This window comes from Perca fluviatilis, chromosome 16 (assembly GCF_010015445.1).
Source record: "Perca fluviatilis chromosome 16, GENO_Pfluv_1.0, whole genome shotgun sequence".
Lineage (NCBI taxonomy): Eukaryota > Metazoa > Chordata > Actinopteri > Perciformes > Percidae > Perca > Perca fluviatilis.
The window spans coordinates 8,326,276-8,348,371 of NC_053127.1; the positions used below are offsets into that span (position 1 = coordinate 8,326,276).

The following is a 22,096-nucleotide window of genomic DNA, read 5'->3' on the forward strand; positions in this document are numbered from 1 at the left end:
GTGGAAACGCAGAAACTACAAAAACAAAAGGTTTTTACACTGGGCTCAGGAGGGAAAGTCGCTGTATAGACAACAACAAAACTGTGACAGTGCAATGGAAACAGACTTCACCAATAAATCGTGACGTGCAGGCCAGTGGAGAAATGTAACTAAGTACATCTACTCAAGTACTGTACTTAAGTACAAATTTGAGTAATTTGTACTTTACGTGATTGTTTTCTTCTCATGTTACTTCACACTTCTCCTCCACAATATGTCAGAGGGAAATGGTTTTCTTGTTACTCCAAATATGTTTATTTAAAAAGGGAACACCACGTAAATTAAGAATTCCAACATGTTATTTCCATGGTCTCGGAAAAGTTCAATCAATCAACCAATCAATCAAATAGGCTATAAAGTCTGGAGCTGCTCGAGACTGATTTGGTTTTCTTTTTTTTTTATACCCAATAAGCTTTATTCTATGAAGCCAATCACAATGTTTGCTTACAATAACTTCCGGGTAGAAAACTCCTGCGAGGTCTCCATTGTCAGGAATGAATGGACGACGGAGGAGGCGTGAACGGTTGCCTCCGCTTTGGAAAGCATTGATTGACATTTTTTTCACCGTTTTCGGACTTTTTATAGACCAACACGCCCACTCAGATCCTCGAATCTTGGTCTTTTATCCATTGCTCGCTCCAACTACAAGACCGAAGGTGATCGTGCCTTTGCCATTTTAGCTCCGACCTTCTCCCTCAGTCTGTCAGGTCTGCTGAATCTCTGAATTCTGAATTTTAAGCGGCTTTTAAAAACAAACCTTTATACGTTAGCTTTCGTGTGAGGGGCTGCACCCCCTTTATGCTGTACTTTAAATGTAATTTGTATTTTGTAACTCAAGTTTATTCTTATTTATTTCTTCATATGTATTGCGCATGAATGTGTGTGAAGCACTTTGTAACTGTGTATTTTTAAAAGTGCTGTATAAATAGTTATTTACTTACTTACAAACAACTAATCGATTGAACGAGTACATAATCGACCCATAAATTGATAATAAAAATAATCCTTAGTTGCCCTACATGCGACCATTGGTAAAAGATTTTGTGCTACTCTGACGACCCCCTCTGCTTGCTAGCTCCGTTTTCCTGTCTTAGCATCTGGACCTGAATGCCATTGGCGATTTTAGACCCTTTTTAGGGAGGGCTCAAGCCTGAGTCTCTATCTAATCTGGTTATGAAGTTTATCGTTGGTAGTCCCCAGAGAAGAAGTTGGTAATTTCTTGGCGCAGATTATTCCCAAATTGAAACGTAAACAACTAAAATGAATGTTAGAACATTGTGTCAAATTGGTCGTTATTACTGTGACTTGAAAATGTCAGGTTTAGTACCATCATAGTGTCAAAAAACCTTAGCTGACGTTGTTGTTCAGTAGCTAACTCAGAGATTATCGGCTAATGAAATTACTGATTTCCGTGTTATTTACTAGCTATATATCCGTGTCACATTCTCATTAGGGGCCGAGCCCCCCTAAAGGTCTGATCCTAGAATCTCCCCTGCTGAATGCAAAACATCCCCATACTGCGGATAGTACAGATAAAACTTACTGGAGCCCAGACTGAACAAAAAGCAGTAACAAAGAAAGGGTCAGTGTGAAAAGATTTCTCTGCAATATGTGCCTGTGGATTGTAGAAACAGCCCACATTTGACTCAGATTTAGCTGTTCTTCCTGAAGCATGCACACAGTGTCACAGTCACACTGGGAGAGAAATGCACTTACTGGATTTCTTTCTGCATCGCAGGCAGAGAGCACACAGCGCACTCAGCGACACCACTGACACAAGTGTCAGCACTGCAGCCAGCAGACTGGAGTTTCCTATCATACCTAAAAAGACACACAGACAGACAGAAATGAACAGCTATGATGTGACTTCAAAGTGGACCGACTTTAGCTGTAGTTTGCAGGTCAATGATCAACAGTTCTTCCCTCTGTCATGGTTAGAATAGCTGCTGTGTTCTGGTTAACAAGACAGTGGAGTCCACACAGGATGTGGTTGGCCAAAACAAAACAAAACTGAAACCTGGTTTGTCGTTTCTATCGAAGACTTACATCTAAAGCTCAGTACACTGGAACTTAACAGTTTACTCAAGTCCTTAAAGTGGCAAAATGCCAGTCCTGATTGATTTAGAAATTCTCTTTGAGTGAAAACAATGGGATTCTGCTGAGTTTAGTTTATTCACACATTATTAAATAAAGCAATACGGCTTGATTAAAGGTAAAACATTGTGCAGGAGAGGCTGGAAGCCAAGGAAAGGCTTATACCGTCAAGATACCACCCATCCAAGTAACACGCGTTAGACTTGGCAGAAGTGAAAATTAGAAAAAAGAACATTGATATATTTATATTCATAGTGGTGACCCTGAATGGGAGCGTGCCTAAGTTCCCACATTTCTAAGAATTTTTTTCCCACTGAAAATTAGGCCCTATGTTCCCACATTTCTAAGATTCTTTTCAAAATTAGGCCCTATGTTCCCACATTTCCTCTTTCATAAATTTCAGATTGTATCCCCCCTTCTCCCAATTTGGTAGCCTAACCCTAACCCATAGGGCTGTGGGAACATAGTGCCTAATTTTAAGAAAAATCTTAGGAATGTGGGAACATTGGGATGTGGGACCATTGGGCTGTGGGACCATTGGGCTGTGGGACCATTGGGCTGTGGAACCATTGGGCTTTGGGAACATAGGGCTTTGGGACCATTGGGATGTGGGAACATAGGGCAACCCCCCCCCCCACACACACACACACACAATCGTGTGTATCGTGATTTTTATTTTTTTGACGATTTTTTTAATTGATTCTTTTCCCCTAGAATCAATATTTATATATATAATTTACTACATCATATCTGTTTCCAGCAAAACGGACAGATAGCAGAAAACACATTTACAGTTAAGTTCTTCTTTACAAATGAAATAAATATCAGACTGACTGACTGACATGGGATGTGCATTCTTTTTAGAAAACAATTAGTTTTTAGAAATGTCTCATGATATATTGTCTCTAGAAGTGTATATCAGCCTATTAATAATACTGTTAATAACAATGAGAAGTAAGGGTACTCATATGGACAAAAATCACAAGTGCAAGTGTTGAATACAAAATGGAAGTGTATAAAATGGGACGACTTCCAATAAGATCCTAAAAGTCTTAAACATCGTTGTTGATTAGAGACATTTTCAGATGTGTTTTGAATGATAATAATATAGATGTTGATCAGTGATAACAGTAGATTGTTTCAAAGAGATGGTCCTCTGTATTTACATCTTTATTGGTTCAGGGATGTCTCGAACAAAATGGGAGAAGAATGTCCTTCATGAGAGTGTCTTGTATTGTACGAGTGAATTATGAGTGAATGCTAAAGGTTTAGCAGTCTGGAGCATAAAACTGGAAAGAATATCATTCTACTTATTTCGTCTGGACTCATGTTGATACACGAGCTTTAGGTTTTCAGATATGTGTGCATAGTTCCATTTTTGTTTGCGTATACAAAACTGTAAAACCGGATTTATTCCGGGAAATGTCACGCCTGACAGAGACCCAGTTTGTAATACTGCAAATATATAAATATTGTAATACTTTTATCAGTGGGCCAAAGGCTCAATCACTGTTGTGTTACCGCCTTCAGCGTTAGATAAGTGACCTAACAGACATTTATTGAAATGAAAATCTTTAAAATTACAGCTTTGAGTTTACATCTGTCAACTCTGTGGAGTGGGCGGATTCAAAGGTCCGGACCCAGGCAAGCTTCGAGTATTCAAACTACTTTTCTCGAGTATTTCCCTTTTATGTTACTTTGTTCTTGTACTCCACTACATCTCAGAGGTAAGTATTGTTCTTTTTACTCCGCTACATTTGTCTGACAGCTTTAGTTACTTCTCACTTCTGGAAAATGCATCGTCACAAAGCTGAAAACAGGGCTAATTTCTGACACAATGAAAAGAAAACGTTGATCCTTTTTATGACGTTTTTATTTTTCAGTTACCAGAGCCGATCAGATCGACTCAACAACAGTGTATGTATACTCCGACACACACCAGCTAATCTCATTTGATCTCTAACATTTCTTCAAAGTTCAAGCTTTTTTCAAACTAATTCAACATCCACACTGGAACAGTATTCTCCCATCATGCAACACTGTCTGTGGGACATCCACTAAATGGAAGTTTGAATTATTTAATTCTTTTTTGGGGCCAAAACTATTTCTGTTAAACTCTACTAAACTATTTTGGTGTCTGAACTATTGTGTTTTGATCTTTGTTTAAATTGTTATTATTGAAGGAAAGAAGAACGTTTGAATGGCAGTGTACCACATTATTATCACATTATTTTAATATGGTTGTAATTTATTTGTCTGCGGAGCGGTTGCAGTAATATCTTCTCATGAGTATGGCAGAAACACCTGCTAGAGGAGGGTTATGTGAAAGAATAAGAAGTGTGTAAATGGCAACCGAGAGATAGCGGAGGACACAAAAAGTTCACACTCTGCAATCTGAAAGGTTAAAGCCGCTGATGGCAGCTGACCGGTATTCATGAGCATTTCTTTAAAGTTCTAACTTTTTGGGAAAACATTGTTTTTTTTTGGCTTTCTTTTCAAGTGTGCGATGAGAAGACCGTGAGATGGTGCATTCAGTACAGAGCTGGAGAGACGTGGTTAGCGTAGCTTAGCATAAAGACAGTGAACAGGGGGAAACAGCTAGCGTGGCTCTGTTCGAAGTTTAAAAAAAATACACCTACCAACACCTAAAAAATCTCACTAATTGGGCGCCCAGATAGCTCAGTTGGTAGAGCGAGCGCCCATATATAGAGGTTTACTCCTCGACGCAGTGGGCCCGGGTTAGACTCTGACCTGCGGCCCTTTGCTGAATGTCATCTTCCCTTTTTTTTTTTTTTTTTTTTTTTTTTTTTTTTTTTTTTTTTTTTTTTTTTTTTTTTTTTTTTTTTTTTCTCTTTCATGTCTTCAGCTGTCCTGTCAATTAAAGGCCTAAAATGCCCCAAAAATAATGATAAAAAAAGAAAATCTCACTAATTAAAATGTTTAATATCCTTTGTTTTATCCATACACAAACAACACAAAAGTTGTGATTTTAGCGGGGAAACTATTTCTTTACAAACAACAGTGTATCCATCCGCCCAGCCCAGACAGTGAGCTCAGTCACAACTTTAATACAGTCTTAAAGTCATTTGTATCTGTTTATAGCTGCAGGTATGTTCGATGAACTGGTCCAGAGTTAACTAAAGACACCTACAGATAAACCTCCAGACTATTTCGGACCAAAGCGCTGTGTTTCTAAAGTGATACAGCTGTTGACCCAAAAACAATGTCTCACCCACCACATTTCTTCTCAACAAGCTGCTTGGTTAGCAGGCTTTTCAAGAGGCGTCATGTACCTGAAATAACCTACAACAGTCCTATAAGATAGCAAAGAAGAAGGAAACGGACTTCATATCTCTGATTGGCTTTCTGAAGTTTGTGAAATCAAAGCCAACGATGTAATTACATGACACAGTTTAATAGATAAGAAGTGTTAAAGTGAAAACAAATCTCCACAGATTTATTTAAATTACTAAATTATTGACAGTGACTACACACGTCTGTCTTCATGAGCAGCTCAGTTCAAAGTATGTGTGAAACGAGCTACCACTTCACTGCTTTGTATTTCTTGCAGAGATCATACACGAGGAGCATCAAATATACGACCCACAGACGTTGTGAGTGTTTGTTCCACATTCTCAAGTCATGTTCTAGCTTTTCTATTGGTTTCCACAGATTAGTCATACATATTTGGAAAAGAAAATAAGGGAAATTATTACCTAAACTGTCTGTTGTAAACATCCATCACAGTTCACACGTAGGTATTGAGAGAACTGGCTAACAAAAATCAACTGTGCTACATGTATAAGAACCTCTTTAAAGTCAATCATTTGTCCATAACTGTCTGATATCTATGGATACAAATCTTCATAAAGAATCTTTGTGACCTCAATCAAAGAGTAACGAGCATCTTCATTTCACTTTTAGCCTTCATCTAAAGTCTTAAACTCAGTCAACGCTGCGATTTTGCTCTAACTTTTGTTTAAATGAATATTTCATGTATTTTAATTTGTTTATAATGTATATCTTGACAGCCAACGTGGTTTGCTGTGACGCGATCAAAAACAGGTAAGTGAGAATTTATTTGGAATTTATTTTAACCGTTTGTGGAATGTAACTAAGTACATTAACTCTAGTACAAATTCAAGGTACAGTTACTTTACTTGCTTATTTCCCTTTTATGCAACTTTCTAATTCTGCTCCACTACATCTCAGAGATAAATAAAATAAGATACGATAAAACTTGCTCTATCCCGAGGGAAATGGCTTTGCAGCAGTTGCAATACAAAGTGGGAAGAGTGCAAACCTAAAAATCTGAAAATATCAACAAGTAACTTCTTTATGACCTCTTTTAAAGTAATCACTGTCTTTTTTAATTCACTCTGGTCACATGTAGGGGAAACATTTCCCCACCTCCACACAGAGGTGAGCCGCAGAAAACAAGAACTATGAGTCCTACTTTAAGGTCAAACCCAAACAAACATTTTAAGATCATTTAGACATCAGCTGGAGCTAATGTGAAGCAACATTTCTAATCTGATATCTTTGATGCGTTTTACCTTCAGTGGACCGGCTGCCTTCATTCCTCACACAGCAGCAGCAGCAGCAGCAGCATTAACACAAGCTGTGCTTCCTCTTTCAACACCTCGCCACATCCGTCCCTCTGAAGGCCGAGGAGAGACCTCCCTGGTGCTGCATGTCTTCTCTGTGTGGTGTGAAGCGTGGGCACTCTGGTTCAACTGCACGTAGCCTACTGTTTGGGGTTTTCATTTCATTTCATTTTAAAGCTGATTAGAGATGGTTAAGTACAAAATACCGATACGGCAATATATATCGCTGTGCTTCGTGCGGTAGGCTACGTGAATTGATACGCTGGCGTTAAATATTGCTATTTTTTATTAATAAAATAAGGCGCTCAATTGATGATAAATTAATGTCTTTTGAGGAGCTATTCATTATGTATAACATCCCACAGAAACATTTTTTTTTTATTTCTATAAGTCAGAAACTTTATAGGAACAAACCTCAATCATTAGATATACCTCCCTATTCAATGTTAGAGGAAAAATATTCTGAAGGACTGTACAGGAAAGGTATAATACCCTATATCTATGTAATACCTGGATTTTATGAGCTACAGTATCATACAAAAGTGAGTACACCCCTCACATTTTAGTAAATATCTCATTATATCTTTTAATGGGACAACACTGAAGAAATTACATGTTGCTACAATGTAAAGTATTAAGTGTCCAGCTTGTATAACAGTGTAAATGTGCTGTCCCCTCAAAATAACTCAACACACAGCCATTAATGTCTAAACCACTGGCAACAAAAGTGAGTACACCCCTATGTTAAATTCCCATAGAGGCAGGCAGATGTTTATTTCATGGATCCAGGATACTATGCATCCTGATAAAGTTCCCTTGGCCTTTGGAATTAAAATAGCCCCCCCCCCCCCCACCCGCCCCCCCATCATCACATACCCTTCACCATACCTAGAGATTGGCATATTTTCATTTCAGTTAGCCTAATTGCTGGTTTGATTTGCATTGAGAGATGATTATATGGAAATCTAGGAAATATGGATAAAGCAAAAAAGCTGTCTGGGGCTAAAATAGAAAACGAAAGAGGGAAAAGGAGATAGCATGTCAATGGATGCAAAAGCAGTTAAATAAGTGGATGGTGAAAGGCAACAGGTAGGATTTAAAGTGTGACGTCTGTGCTTGGAGGCTTGCATATGTTCATGTTAACAGACCAGCTAGCGTTAGCTAACACTGGGAATGTAGCAGCCAAATGGGGGTTTACGGCTAGCTTAGAATATGCAAAACCCAGGTTGCTGAGCTGAAAACTGGAAAAAAGCATGTACAATAGATGACAATAATCTGGAAAACATAACTAATGCTATAACTCTGGTTTACCATGGAATCATGCATATATTTTGTTTTACCATTAGCTGTCAGACATACAGGTTATAGTTACATATGTTGGGTGACATGGAAGCTGTAATTACAGGGTCACATCTCTTTATTTAAAGGTCTGTGCTAAGTGGCTCTCCATATTTGTAATTTTTAAAATCCAAAATGTGAATGTAATTTCAACAGCAGCACAACCTTACTGCATAATAGTTGTCTTATCAGATGCCATCACTAGGCTGATTTAAGAACTGATTTCATTCAGGTGTGAGGATGGTGGACCAGGAAAGACAGGGGAAGGCCACAGGTAGGTCTAACATTAGGTGGAAGTGTAGGGGGAGCCACTTGATACCAACAGATTCATTTCTTCATATTATTAATATGGAAAAACTAATATGGAAAATCTATTACATAATGTTTGTTTGACAATATGTCTTAGAACACAGGCAAGGAGTGACATACATGAGGTCGGCGATGACATGAAGTAGAGATGAGACCAGTGATGACATCAGGTAGGACTTCTATTAGTTAGGCCACACAAAACTAAATGTCCAGTATGGTTTGAAGTTCTGTTGACCAACGTATTCACTGTGTCCTTTTTGGGGGGGAAATAGTGCAGAAAGAGATGGAAAATATAACAATTAGCCTATGTCTGACAGCGGGGACGTAGTAATCAAATCAGAATGCAAATTTAAACATCCGCAAGGCCTGTGCTCGAATGCCATATATATATATATATATATATATATATATATATATATATATATATATATATGTGTGTGTGTGTGTGTGTACATGCCATATCATTATTTATAATTATGGAAATCTGCAAAGTAACTAAAGCTTTGAAATGAGTAGCATGAAAACTATACCGCTTACTATAGTACTTGAGTACAATAATGTAGGCCTGCTCACCACTGGCACCAGGATATTAAGAATTTTAATAGGCTAATTTATTTAGTTTTATCCATAGCCCATTGTAGCCCTTCAAGGGCTCTGGTTTTATCTAATTGTATATTTTATTTAAAGTATTTATTTGTTATTACACTATTGTCACGTATTTATATGATTTATTACTTTATTTGATGTTTTTATTTAAAGTTTCGCCCGTTTATTTTATCTATTTATTTTACTTTACTTTAGAGTATTTTATTCACTTGGAGCCAAGAGCGCTCCTCTTGACGTGATGACGTCCTGACACGTCACAGCACGTATGAGCGAGGACCGTGGACCGTACGGGGCCCAGCCTGGACTGCTAACCCAAAACACTTTGGATTAAATTGTAGTTTTTAAATCTTTAATTATTGAAGGCGGAATTTCACTCCTTCCGCTTTCCTTCTGAAGGCGGGGCTGTGTTCCTGCAGCTGCTCGCGCCCCACCCTCTGTTGTTGTTGTTCTTGTTTTTTATATTATTATTATTATTATTATTACCAACAGTCGCGTGTTGTGTGGCCATAGGTTGTGGCTCGTGCTGCTTTCACCCCCTGTGATATCAGTTGGCTCGCAGCGCGTATGCAGCAGAATGGCTCGAGCGGTTCTTCTAACGGTTCTGGCGACTGCGGCGGCGGCGGCGGGAGGGACCGGCAGGCTCTGTCCTTCAGCCCACTGCCCGCCGCCACTACACGGGTGAGGCGGTTCATTCAGGAGAGACGGACGCTGCCTCTACCCAGAGTGATGGTGGTATTCTCGGCCGCGGGTGACACCGAGAAACCGGGCGATGCCATGTCCAGCTCGGACTCCGCTGCCGAGGACGAGTTCCGAAAGCCGGCCTCCCCAGCGCCGAGCTTCGCCCTCAGCAAGCCGCTCCGCTCCTCGCTCAACACACCGGAGCTGGAGGTAGGCTAGGCCGCTTTATCTGACCTTTTTAATGTTAAACCAGCACACAAACAAGCTTACCACACTCACATGATATTTAGCTTAAAACATTACAGGAATTATTACTTAATTACCAGTGGTGGAAGAAGTACTCAGACATTTACTTAATCTAAGTAACAGTAGTAACGTTAGGCTATTACCAGAAATAAAATAAAAAGTCCTACATTCAGAATCTTACTTTTAGTAGAATTACAAAGGTATTAGCATCCAATATCTAAAGTACAAAAAGTACACATTATACAGAATTGCCCATTTCAGAATAATAGGATAACATATTATTGAATTTGTACATTGCTTTATGTTGCAGCTTTATTTACTTCAGCTGGGTAGCATGGGATCAAAAAAGTCTTATCTTAATTAGAGCTGGGCAATATATCGATATCGATACTGTGATATGAGACTAGATATCGTCTTAGATTTTGGATATCGTAATATTGTAATATGGCTTAAGTGTTGTCTTTTTTCTGGTTTTAAAGGTTGCATTACAGTAAAGTGATGTCATTTCCTGAACTTACCAGGCAGTTGTAACTGTTCTATTATTTGCCTTTACCTACTTAGTCATTATATCCATATTACTGATGATTATTTATCAAAAATCTCATTTTGTGAAAGCCCCAATAGTCACCACTACAATATCGTCTCTGTATCGATATCGAGATATTTGGTAAAAAATATCATGATATTTGATTTTCTCCATATCACCCAGCCCTAATCTTAATAATATATCACAATTTATTTGTCAAGTTACATTTTGTATTATTAATCAGAATCTCAAGTAACTAAAGTTATCAAATAAATGCAGTATATAATATATAAGTAACGCCATATCTGTATAAAGTACCAGAAAATGGAGATATGAATGAATGCAGTATTTCTACATTGCAATATTGCTATTTGTACTGAAGTAAAAGATCTGAGTACTTCTTCCACCACCTGTCACTTACAAAATAGTGTTACAGAGGTCAGAGGTTTGAGCTGGAATGGCCCTGCCATGATTGGCTGTGTGTTGTGTCACATGACTTGAGTTATTGAGCGAGCACGTGACGTACACATCATGTGTACAGCAGAGTAATCCTCTTATTTCTGAGGTCTAACAGTTAAAGATGCAGTAGGTAGGTAATATACATTACCTACTGGGGTGTGGCCTTGACCAACTGCCACTTTGCTCGTTTGAAAGCCATGATGTCTCTCTCTCATGGGTGGGCCAAATTCTCTGGGTGGGCAAAGCAGAGAAAGGGGAGGTAACCTTGCTCCTTATGACCTCATAAGGAGAAGATTCCAGATCGGCCCATCTGAGCTTTCATTTTCTCAAAGGCAGAGCAGGATACCCAGGGCTCGGTTTACACCTATCACCATTTCTAGCCACTGGGGGACACATAGGCAGGCTGGGGGAACTCATATTAATGTTAAAAAAACCTCAAAGTGAAATGTTCATGCCATGGGACCTTTAAATTGTCAATGGACCTTTTTCACAGCAGACATTTTGACTTGTCATAGCAGGAAAAGCACAGCTGAAATTGATAACCTTAACGATGGCTCAGTTCCATCAAGTGTCCCAGTAAGATATTTCAGTGAGTCAGCATGCACAATACCAGGACCTCTCCTAAGTGGAATGCAGCCATCAGTAATGGTTTAATACCAGGGTCTCTCCTAAGTGGAATGCAGCCATCAGTAATGGTTTAATACCAGGACCTCTCCTAAGTGGAATACAGCCATCATTAATGGTTTAATACCAGGACCTCTCCTAAGTGGAATACAGCCATCATTAATGGTTTAATACCAGGGCCTCTCCTAAGTGGAATACAGCCATCATTAATGGTTTAATACCAGGGTCTCTCCTAAGTGGAATACAGCCATCAGTAATGGTTTAATACCAGGACCTCTCCTAAGTGGAATGCAGCCATCAGTAATGGTTTAATACCAGGGTCTCTCCTAAGTGGAATGCAGCCATCAGTAATGGTTTAATACCAGGGTCTCTCCTAAGTGGAATGCAGCCATCAGTAATGGTTTAATACCAGGGTCTCTCCTAAGTGGAATGCAGCCATCAGTAATGGTTTAATACCAGGGTCTCTCCTAAGTGGAATGCAGCCATCAGTAATGGTTTAATACCAGGACCTCTCCTAAGTGGAATACAGACATCAGTAATGGTTTAATACCAGGGTCTCTCCTAAGTGGAATGCAGCCATCATTAATGGTTTAATACCAGGGCCTCTCCTAAGTGGAATACAGCCATCATTAATGGTTTAATACCACGGTCTCTCCTAAGTGGAATGCAGCCATCAGTAATGGTTTAATACCAGGGTCTCTCCTAAGTGGAATGCAGCCATCATTATGGTTTAATACCAGGGTCTCTCCTAAGTGGAATACAGCCATCATTAATGGTTTAATACCAGGGTCTCTCCTAAGTGGAATGCAGCCATCATTAATGGTTTAATACCAGGGTCTCTCCTAAGTGGAATACAGCCATCATTAATGGTTTAATACCAGGACCTCTCCTAAGTGGAATACAGCCATCAGTAATGGTTTAATACCAGGACCTCTCCAAAGTGGAATACAGCCATCATTAATGGTTTAATACCAGGGTCTCTCCTAAGTGGAATGCAGCCATCATTAATGGTTTAATACCAGGGTCTCTCCTAAGTGGAATACAGCCATCAGTAATGGTTTAATACCAGGACCTCTCCAAAGTGGAATACAGCCATCAGTAATGGTTTAATACCAGGACCTCTCCTAAGTGGAATACAGCCATCATTAATGGTTTAATACCAGGGTCTCTCCTAAGTGGAATGCAGCCATCAGTAATGGTTTTGAATACCTGGGCCTCTCCTAAGGAAACAGCCACATTAATGGTTTAATACCAGGACCTCTCCAAAGTGGAATACAGCCATCAGTAATGGTTTAATACCAGGACCTCTCCTAAGTGGAATACAGCCATCATTAATGGTTTAATACCAGGGTCTCTCCTAAGTGGAATGCAGCCATCAGTAATGGTTTTGAACACACCTGTGCTTTTCCTACTATGACATGTCAACATGTCTGCCGTGAAAAAGGTCTATATGGGGGCAAATGAACATCAGGATTCACAGACAAAAGTTAAAAATAAATAAAGTACAGCACATTAGTGCAATAGGTCCAATTACAAAACCATAAAATATGATTAAAATTAATGTAAATGGACTGTTTTTATATAGCGCTTTTCTAGTCTTAACGACTACTCAAAGCGCTTTAACATAGTACAGGAACCGTTCACCATTCACACAGATTCATACACTGTGGCTGAGGTTGCCGTACAAGGTGCCACCTGTGCACAAGAATCTCTGTCCTCACAGCCAGAACATCTGAGCTATATTTATATAACATATTCAGTATTTAAGAACACTATTGTAGGTATTTGTATACAGTAAAATAGTAAAATATTCCCCTTTTTGTTTTACATATTTTGACAGATGCCGTAGCCATGTTATAGCTGAAATATCTCTTCACTTTTTTTATCCATTCAACAGTCTCGGTTTTATCTCTATATTTTTCTAGTTTCCAGAGGTCATCTCTCTGAACGTTGGGGGCACATACTTCACCACTCGCCTGTCCACACTGCGACGATATGAGGACACCATGTTGGCCGCCATGTTCAGCGGGCGTCACTACATCCCACGTGATTCTGAGGGGCGCTACTTCATCGATCGGGATGGAACATATTTTGGGTGAGTTGCACCGTGTGCGACTTTTTTTTAGACCTGGAAGCTGACGCATGTTTGTTTGAAAGAACTAAACACTGTACGCTTGTTCAACCAGACTGACAACCGAAAGGGCAGAAAGAGACAAAGATCCCTCTGAGCAACAGTTGAATAAGAAGAGAAGAAACCAGCAGTCATATTAAAAGAAACGGGAAGCTTAGCATCAAAATGTGTGCAGATTTATATAAGAACAGCTTCCTGTTTCAGTGCACAATGGACCTTTTACACAGCAGACATGTTGACTTGTCATCGTAGGTAAAGCACAGCAGAAATTGATAACCTTAACGATGGCTCAATTCCATCAAGTGTCCCAGGCCCAATCCCAAAGTTAATCCTGAGGACTAAAGACTCACAGACTTAATTAACATTCATTCAGTGTTTTTTGCACAATGTCTGTTGTTTGCCTGTTGTTTGTTTGTTTGTTTGGTTTGTTTTTACTGTGGAAAAACTGCTGCTGTAATAAGTGAATTTCCCCATTGTGGGATGAATAAAGTATAATCTAATCTAATTGATCTCAGGTGCTAAGTGAGTGAGTGTGTGAGGCCACATGGGCTCATATAGGTATAAATGGGATTGGGACAGCACTTCACGAGATCACATGTTACCTTGGCGACGTTTAATAACAAAGATGTTGCTGACACTTGCCGGTTTGGGAATTTTCATTTTAAGTTTGTTGCTTTCCACGCGGCCAAGGCCCAGGAGACGGCTGCGTGATTCCACATTATTTCAAGCTCTTGTTTTACGAGCTGGACACCAGGTCGAGCTGTTCCGTGGCCGTCGTGTGTCGTGCTTTGTTTACCTTTTGTAATTTCCGGATTTCCCCTTAGGTCTCCGCGGTAAACGTCACAACGTTTTGAACTGTGGGTAATTCCCTTTGGTGAAGTCTGCATCGATGCAGACTCACGGAAAGGGCTCGGTAAGTGTGTACTGAAACCCTCACGCCCTTTGAAATTCAACATTGGGACAACCCTAAGCCCTTACGAATTTTGCCAGAATGCGAACCAAAGTCTGTGAGTCTGTGAGTTCGGACTTTGGGATTAAGCCCCAGTAAGCTATTTCAGTGAGTCAGCATGCACAATACCAGGGCCTCTCCTAAGTGGAATGCAGCCATCAGTAATGGTTTAATACCAGGGTCTCTCCTAAGTGGAATACAGCCATCAGTAATGGTTTAATACCAGGGTCTCTCCTAAGTGGAATACAGCCATCATTAATGGTTTAATACCAGGACCTCTCCTAAGTGGAATACAGCCATCATTAATGGTTTAATACCAGGACCTCTCCTAAGTGGAATACAGCCATCAGTAATGGTTTAATACCAGGGTCTCTCCTAAGTGGAATACAGCCATCATTAATGGTTTAATACCAGGGTCTCTCCTAAGTGGAATACAGCCATCATTAATGGTTTAATACCAGGGCCTCTCCTAAGTGGAATACAGCCATCATTAATGGTTTTGAATACACCTGTGCTTTTCCTACTATGACATGTCAACATGTCTGCCGTGAAAAAGGTCTATATGGGGGCAAATGAACATCAGGATTCACAGACAACATGTTGCTTTAGCAAAGCTCTTCTTCAAACGTCACAACAGGAACAGAAGGTTAGTCTAGGGTTAGCACTGTGGGAATATCAGCTGGACATACTATAGACCAGGGGTCACCAACACGGTGCCCGCGGGCACCAGGTAGCCCCCAAGGACCACATGAGTAGCCCTCAGGCCTGTTCTAAAAATGAAAATTGAATATTGATATTATCTGTTTCCTACTTTGTTAAGTCATTATTGATAATTATTGTGAGAAATCATCAACATGATCAGTGTCTTCACATAGATGAGTATCATTAATCATTAATAATCATATATAACTAAAGGCAAACTGAGCACATTTGTTATTTCAGAAGAGTGTATCAAACTGGTAGCCCTTCGTATGACTCAATACCCATGAAGTAGCTCTCAGTTTAGAAAAGGTTGGTGACCCCTGCTATAGACTGACCCATCACAGTTTAAACATCTCCAATCTAACCACTGAGTAGACTGCACAGGGCCCAAAGAAAAACACAACAACTCAACATTTAGAGCCACATTGCACCGTTGGGCTTCAATAATGATCAATGGCCACTTATGCTTTTCTGGACTGGAAAACTAAAACTAAAACATCCACATTGGAACAGTATTCTCCCATCATGCAACACTGTCTGTGGGACATCCACTAAATGGAAGTTTGAATTATTTAATTCTTTTTTTGGGGCCAAAACTATTTCTGTTAAACTCTACTAAACTATTTTGGTGTCTGAACTATTCTGTTTCGATTCTTTGTTTAAATAGTTATTATTGAAGGAAAGAAGAATATAACAGCTGATTACAACATTTGAATGGCAGTGTACAACATTATTATCACACTAATTTAATATGGTTGTAATTATGGTTGCAGTAATATCTTCTCATGAGTATGGCAGAAACACCTGCTAGAGGAGGGTTATGTGAAAGAATAAGAAGTGTGTGAATGGCAACCGAGAGATAGCGGAGGACACAAAAAGTTCCCACTCTGCAATCTGAAAGGTTAAAGCCGCTGATGGCAGCTCGTTATATTCTGACAGGTATTCATGAGCCTCTCTGTCTTCTCTCAGTGCTGTAAACTGATTTACATTTCTATTTCTGTCCTTGTTCACTGACGTCTGTACCGATAAAAATTGGTGAATGTGAGTCTGTCTGTGGCTTATTAAAAATCTCCATCTCAGCTACTGATGTCAACAGAACTTTACTGAGATTTGTTAAACTTTTGTTCACCACTGAGACTCCGGACAAAACAAATTATACTCAACGGAGAGGAGTGACGTTTTTTGAAATGATGACGATGATGATGTTGAGGTATAATATATACTGTATGTAAATATGTATATGATGTTTAGCAGGTAAAATGTTTACTGTACAATGTTTGTCATTTTAGTTTAGCGTGTTAGCATGCTAACATTAGCAGTTAGCACAAAGTACAGCTGAGGCTGATGGGGAATAGAGCTCAACAGTCCCGCCCCTCCTCGGAGAGACCTTGGGTTCCAGAAGTAAATTTCCCATTCATTACTCCCATTGACGTCTGGAAAAATCCGTACATAAAGAGTTTTAGACCATGCCTTGGGCTAACCAGATGGTACATGACTCATAAGCATACAACGTACCATTTCAAGTGAAAAAACGAAAATAAAATCCCCAAAAAGTCAAAGGAACAAGACTGTGGACATAGTGAATACAAACTGAATAAAGGAAGCTAACGTTAGTTTAGCTAACAGCTAGTTCGGCTAACCGCTAGCTGATACAGTTAACGTTATTTTCAACTGAATCAAGCTGTCAGCTAGCGGTTAGCCAAATTAGCTGTTAGCTAAACTAACGTTAGGCTAACAGCAGAAGCGTGGAACAGATGGTGATTCGTGCAGTGTCGTAAATCCTCGTAAAACAGGATTATCATCTTGCGCATGCCAATGATGGATCGTGCAGGCAGCTCGGCAGCTCCCCCTCCTCACCACCATGAGTTCCACCAATCAGAGGCATCACTGTGGGACTGTGGGTAATGAAGTACTTATCCAAGACATCGCGAATAAAAGACATTTATCTCAAAACAAGGTTGGTGCCCCATGAACTTTTGGCGTCTATATGAGCATATACAATCGCTTAGTCATGTCGTAGCTGGTTTTAAGTCTACCATCGACGGTTACCATTTTATGGCTTATACTCCAATTTGTCAATGGAGAAATTGCATTGTATTCTCACTTCTGGAACCCGCTGTGGGCGGGACTGTTGAGCTCTATAACAAAAGATAACTTTTTTATCGTAAGACTTGATTTATCCCGAGAGAAAGGAAGAAAGAAGGACTGCAAATATAGAGTACAAAAAAATCTAAAATATATACATTAAAGCTCGATCAAAAATAATTTAAAACATGTTTTATAGCACCATATTGTACAAAAGCAGTTCAGCTTTACGTAAACAAAATAAAACTGAAAAAAAGTGCAAATAAACAGACATTCAAGCATACATACATATTAAAATACACATGCATACGCACAAGTATGGTGTACAACTACGGTGTGCTCATTTAGGAAAAAGCTTGATTGAAAAGGAAGGTCTTTAATTTGGTTTTAAAGAGAACACAGTGTCGGAGCAAGTCTAAGATTAGCAGGCAGACTGTTCCATTCTTTAGCTGCATCAATAATGAATGCCATCTCGCCAGACTTTAAAAGTGCTCCAGGCACATGCAGGAAATTTCCATCTTGTGACCATAGAAACCTGCAGGGGTTATAAAGTGACAGCTTGTCTGAGATGTACTGTGGAGACAGAACAGAAGGTGCTGGTAAGGTGCAATTCAAAATGTACATATGCCAAGTTAACGGAGAGGATCATAAAAATAAACAGGTTTGTGGTAAGATGCAAATCCAAACAGAACTGAAAGGAATGTCATTTTTAAGGTGTTTTGACAATGAAACTCCAAATCTCCAAAGTTATTTATAATTTAACCTGACGGGAACATGAATGTCTGAACCAAATTTCATAGCGTTCCATTTACAGGTGTCATTATTCCGATTTTAAATCAAAAATCGATCGAAATGAGCATTCAAGAACAAAGTCAGAGGAACACCAAAGTCAGTAGGCGTCATGGTCATGAGAGATTAACAGTAAGTCTGGACCAAAGTGGGCCCGTAGCATTGCTAAAAAGCTAAAAATATGAATGTGAACACAGGCTGAGTCAAGATGTAAGACTTATGTAAGAGTGGATTGGGGTAAGGTCAGTTCTGTACGAATGTGTCTGTGTGAGGGCGTGTGTATTAGAGATTGAAAAAGAAGGAACTAGCAGAATGAGACAAGGAAAGATGTGACTTTATAAATTAATAAAAACCCAGACACTCATTTGGGACGTTAAAACCGGTGCTTTTAGCCAACTGTGTTTTTGTGGAGCTATTGTCTTTGCTGGAAAATAAATCCTCTTCCAGGTTGCTGTTGTGTTGTACACTGCAGCAACTTTATTTTGCCCTAAGGGAGTTCTGCTGCAGAGAAGCAGAAGCAGAAAATCATCTTTATTGGCCAAGTTTGTTGATACATACAAAGATTTTGAGTCCAGCTGTCAGTAGCTCTCAATATACTGAGCAGTTGTGGAAGAAGTAAAAGAATTCAAAAATATTACCAGCTAAATGTAGACAATGAAGAAACAGGAAAATATTCACATTTAAGAAACTGGAATCAGAGAGTTTTTACATTGCTTTCATACACAATGACTCCAATCGATTAATCGATGAGCAAAATAGTTGACAATTAATGTAATAGTTGACAACAAATTTAATAGAGTACTTGAGTAAATGTCCTCAGTTACATTCGACCCCTGGTGCTGAGAACAAATGTACAGGAATATTTAAATAAAGATATAGCGCTAAATAAAGATAAGGAGACATAAATATATAGCTAGTGTGTGTAAGGGAAGGTAGGTATGAAAATAGATCTAAAACAACAGGACATTAGGAATATAGTTGTGTGTGTGGATTTGTTCTAGTGATACCTGTTTCCATTTAAAGGGACATCCTGAACTTCCTCCGAGAAGGTGAGCTACCTCACAGGGACCGGGTGCGAGCGGTGCACAGAGAGGCTCAGTACTACGCGCTTGGCCCGCTGCTGGACAGCCTGGAGGACACTCAGCCGCTCACAGGGGAGAAAGTTCGGCAAGCTTTCCTCGATCTGATGCCCTACTACAGAGGTACCTGGACTCTGTGTCCCTCACACGCTGAAGAATGAGCATGGATGTTAATGTTTACTATGGAAAGTAATAATTTTAAATAGGGTCGCCTGAGGATTTAAAAATAATTCAGGAATAAATGTTAGTCACTGAATCTAAACATGTGTATCATGTCTGCGTGTTGAGTAGGGCTGTGCTCGATTGAAGAAATTCTTAGTCGACTAACACTCATTCAATTGTATCGACTAATCGATTAGTTGATTTAATCGACAGATCTGTAAATCTGAGTTTCTCCGCAAAGAGTCATGCAAAAGCACCACTTTAATTCTTGTGTTTACCAGAGATGTGCTGGTACAGTTCTTGGAAATAAGTCATTCAGCATGAAAAAAGCATCAAACATGACTAATGGACTAAAGAAATCTAAGTTGACTAAGACCAAAACGACCGATTAGTCGACTAATCCACTAAGAGGGAGCAGCCCTAGTGTTGAGATTTGACTGAGTTATGACTCCCGAGAAGGAGTATATAAAATCATCTAAAATAATAAATAAAATTAACTAGTCGTTTTGGTGTCACCTTTTGTCTCTGCTAAATTTAACTGTAAGGACCGCTAAACATAACTTGTCATTTGACCAGCAGGCGATTGGCATAATTTTGGGTAGGATATCATACAAACCTGTTAATGAGAAAGCGTTGAATATTATTATTATTATTATTATTATTATTATTATTATTATTATTATTATTATTATTATTATTATTATTATTAGAGGTGTGAATCTTCACTCTTCTCCCGATTGGATTCGATTAAGATTATCATGTCAGCGATTCAATTCGATTCGATGCATCACGATGCGTCAAATACATTTTTCTATTAAAGACATAAAGGATATTTAATTCATAGCTTTTCAAGCTTCAAAAACAAAACATTCTGCAGTGCTCTAATACTAAATAAATTGGATACATAAAACTATACAGCGCTGAGCACATGGCACTTCCTGAATGTGCAAAACATACCAGAATATGTCAACAGAAATGTTAGGTCTACATTAAATTGTAAACAGAAATAATCGATTATGAGCCGGCCGATTATCGATGCAGCATCGTCTACGTCCACGATTCGATGCATCGATTATTTGATTAATTTCAACACTTATTATTATAACAACTGTTTCTATTTCAGACAATCTGGAGCGCATTGTGGAGATTGCCAAAATGAGGGCGATTCAGAAGAAGGCCCGCTTTGCCAAATTGAAGATCTGCGTCTACAAGGAGGAGATGCCCATCACGCCGTACGAGCGTCCTCTTTTTAACTCTCTGCGTTTTGAGCGCTCGGACAGCGAGGCCAAGCTCTTCGAGCATCACTGCGAGGTGGACGTTTCTTTCGGACCCTGGGAGGCCGTAGCGGACGTTTACGACCTGCTGCACTGCATCGTCAGCGACCTGGCCGAGCTCGGCATCACCGCCGAGCAGCAGTGCATCGGCGTCTGCGACAAGCACCTTATCAACCACTACTACTGCAAGAGGCCCATCTACGAGTTCAAGATCACATGGTGGTGAAGCTGGGGGGAGACAGTCGGGGCTGATGGGACCAAAAAGCAAAAAGGATGGATGTTCCATCTTTACTATGACTCGGCCGATATTGGTTTTTGTATTGAAGGCGCCAATATTTTGTGCTGACATCTTAAAATGTGACCTTTAAATCATGATTCAACATGTAAGTATTATGTTTCCCCCAAAATATTTTTTTTATTTTCTTTCGTATCAAAGTCATAACACTCAGTTGCCAGTTTATTAGGTACACCCAGCTAAAACGAATGCAGTCTAAAACAACAGTCCTGCAATGAATTAGAGCTGCAAATATGAATCGATTAGTTGTCAACTATTCAATTAATCAGCAACGATTTTGATAATCGATTTGAGTTTTTTAAACCAGCTTCTTAAATGTGAATATTTTCAAGTTTTTTCACTCCTCTACGACACTTAACTGAATATCTTTTGAGTTGTGGACAAAACAAGACATTTGAGGACGTCATCTTGGGCTTTGGGAAACACTGATCCACATTTTTCACCATTTTCTGACATTTTAAAGACCAACTAATCGATTAATCGAGAAAACGACTATTAAAATAGTCCTTAGTTGCAGCCCTACAATAAATCTTAAATCCCAAAGAGTTTAACTAAAAAATTAACATTATAACCTCCATAAAGGAGGATTTATTCCCGGACTGTTGGGTTAGTGACATTAGCTTTAGCTAAGTGAGCCTAATAAACTGGTAAATAGGTGTAAATACCAAAGCACTACTACTACTTTAAAGAGTAAAAATCCAGTTTTTGCTGACCTCCAGTGGTTAAACTTCTCAGCTTGATGCAGTGATGCACTAGCCTGGTCCTACCAGACTCTGGTACACTAGCCTGGTCCTACCAGACTCTGGTCCATTAGCCTGGTCCTACCAGACTCTGGTACATTAGCCTGGTCCTACCAGACTCTGGTACATCAGCCTGGTCCTACCAGACTCTGGTATACTAGCCTGGTCCTACCAGACTCTGGTACATTAGCCTGGTCCTACCAGACTCTGGTACACTAGCCTGGTCCTACCAGACTCTGGTACATTAGCCTGGTCCTACCAGACTCTGGTACACTAGCCTGGTCCTACCAGACTCTGGTCCATCAGCCTGGTCCTACCAGACTCTGGTACACTAGCCTGGTCCTACCAGACTCTGGTCCATCAG

The 22,096-nt window shown here is 39.6% G+C and overlaps 2 protein-coding genes across 2 annotated transcripts in view; one reads left to right on the plus strand and one right to left on the minus strand.

Moving 5' to 3' along the window:
• The window catches only part of si:dkey-183i3.6 (LAT2 domain-containing protein), a 17,293-nt gene extending 10,498 nt beyond the window's left edge, over positions 1-6,795 (minus strand). The window contains exons 1-2 of the mRNA XM_039776700.1: positions 6,690-6,795; positions 1,756-1,860 (exon numbers count right to left, since the gene is read on the minus strand). Coding sequence (XP_039632634.1) covers positions 1,756-1,858 — 103 coding nt within the window. The 5' untranslated portion in view covers positions 1,859-1,860; positions 6,690-6,795. The remainder of the gene's footprint in view (positions 1-1,755; positions 1,861-6,689) is intronic.
• A 2,461-nt stretch (positions 6,796-9,256) lies between these two features.
• kctd7 (potassium channel tetramerization domain containing 7) lies at positions 9,257-21,314 on the plus strand. The gene is made up of 4 exons (XM_039778691.1): positions 9,257-9,881; positions 13,452-13,621; positions 19,206-19,384; positions 20,547-21,314. Exons 1-4 carry the CDS (start codon positions 9,558-9,560, stop codon positions 20,921-20,923), a joined length of 1,050 nt encoding a protein of 349 aa, XP_039634625.1. The 5' UTR covers positions 9,257-9,557; the 3' UTR covers positions 20,924-21,314.
• The last annotated feature ends 782 nt before the right edge of the window (positions 21,315-22,096 follow it).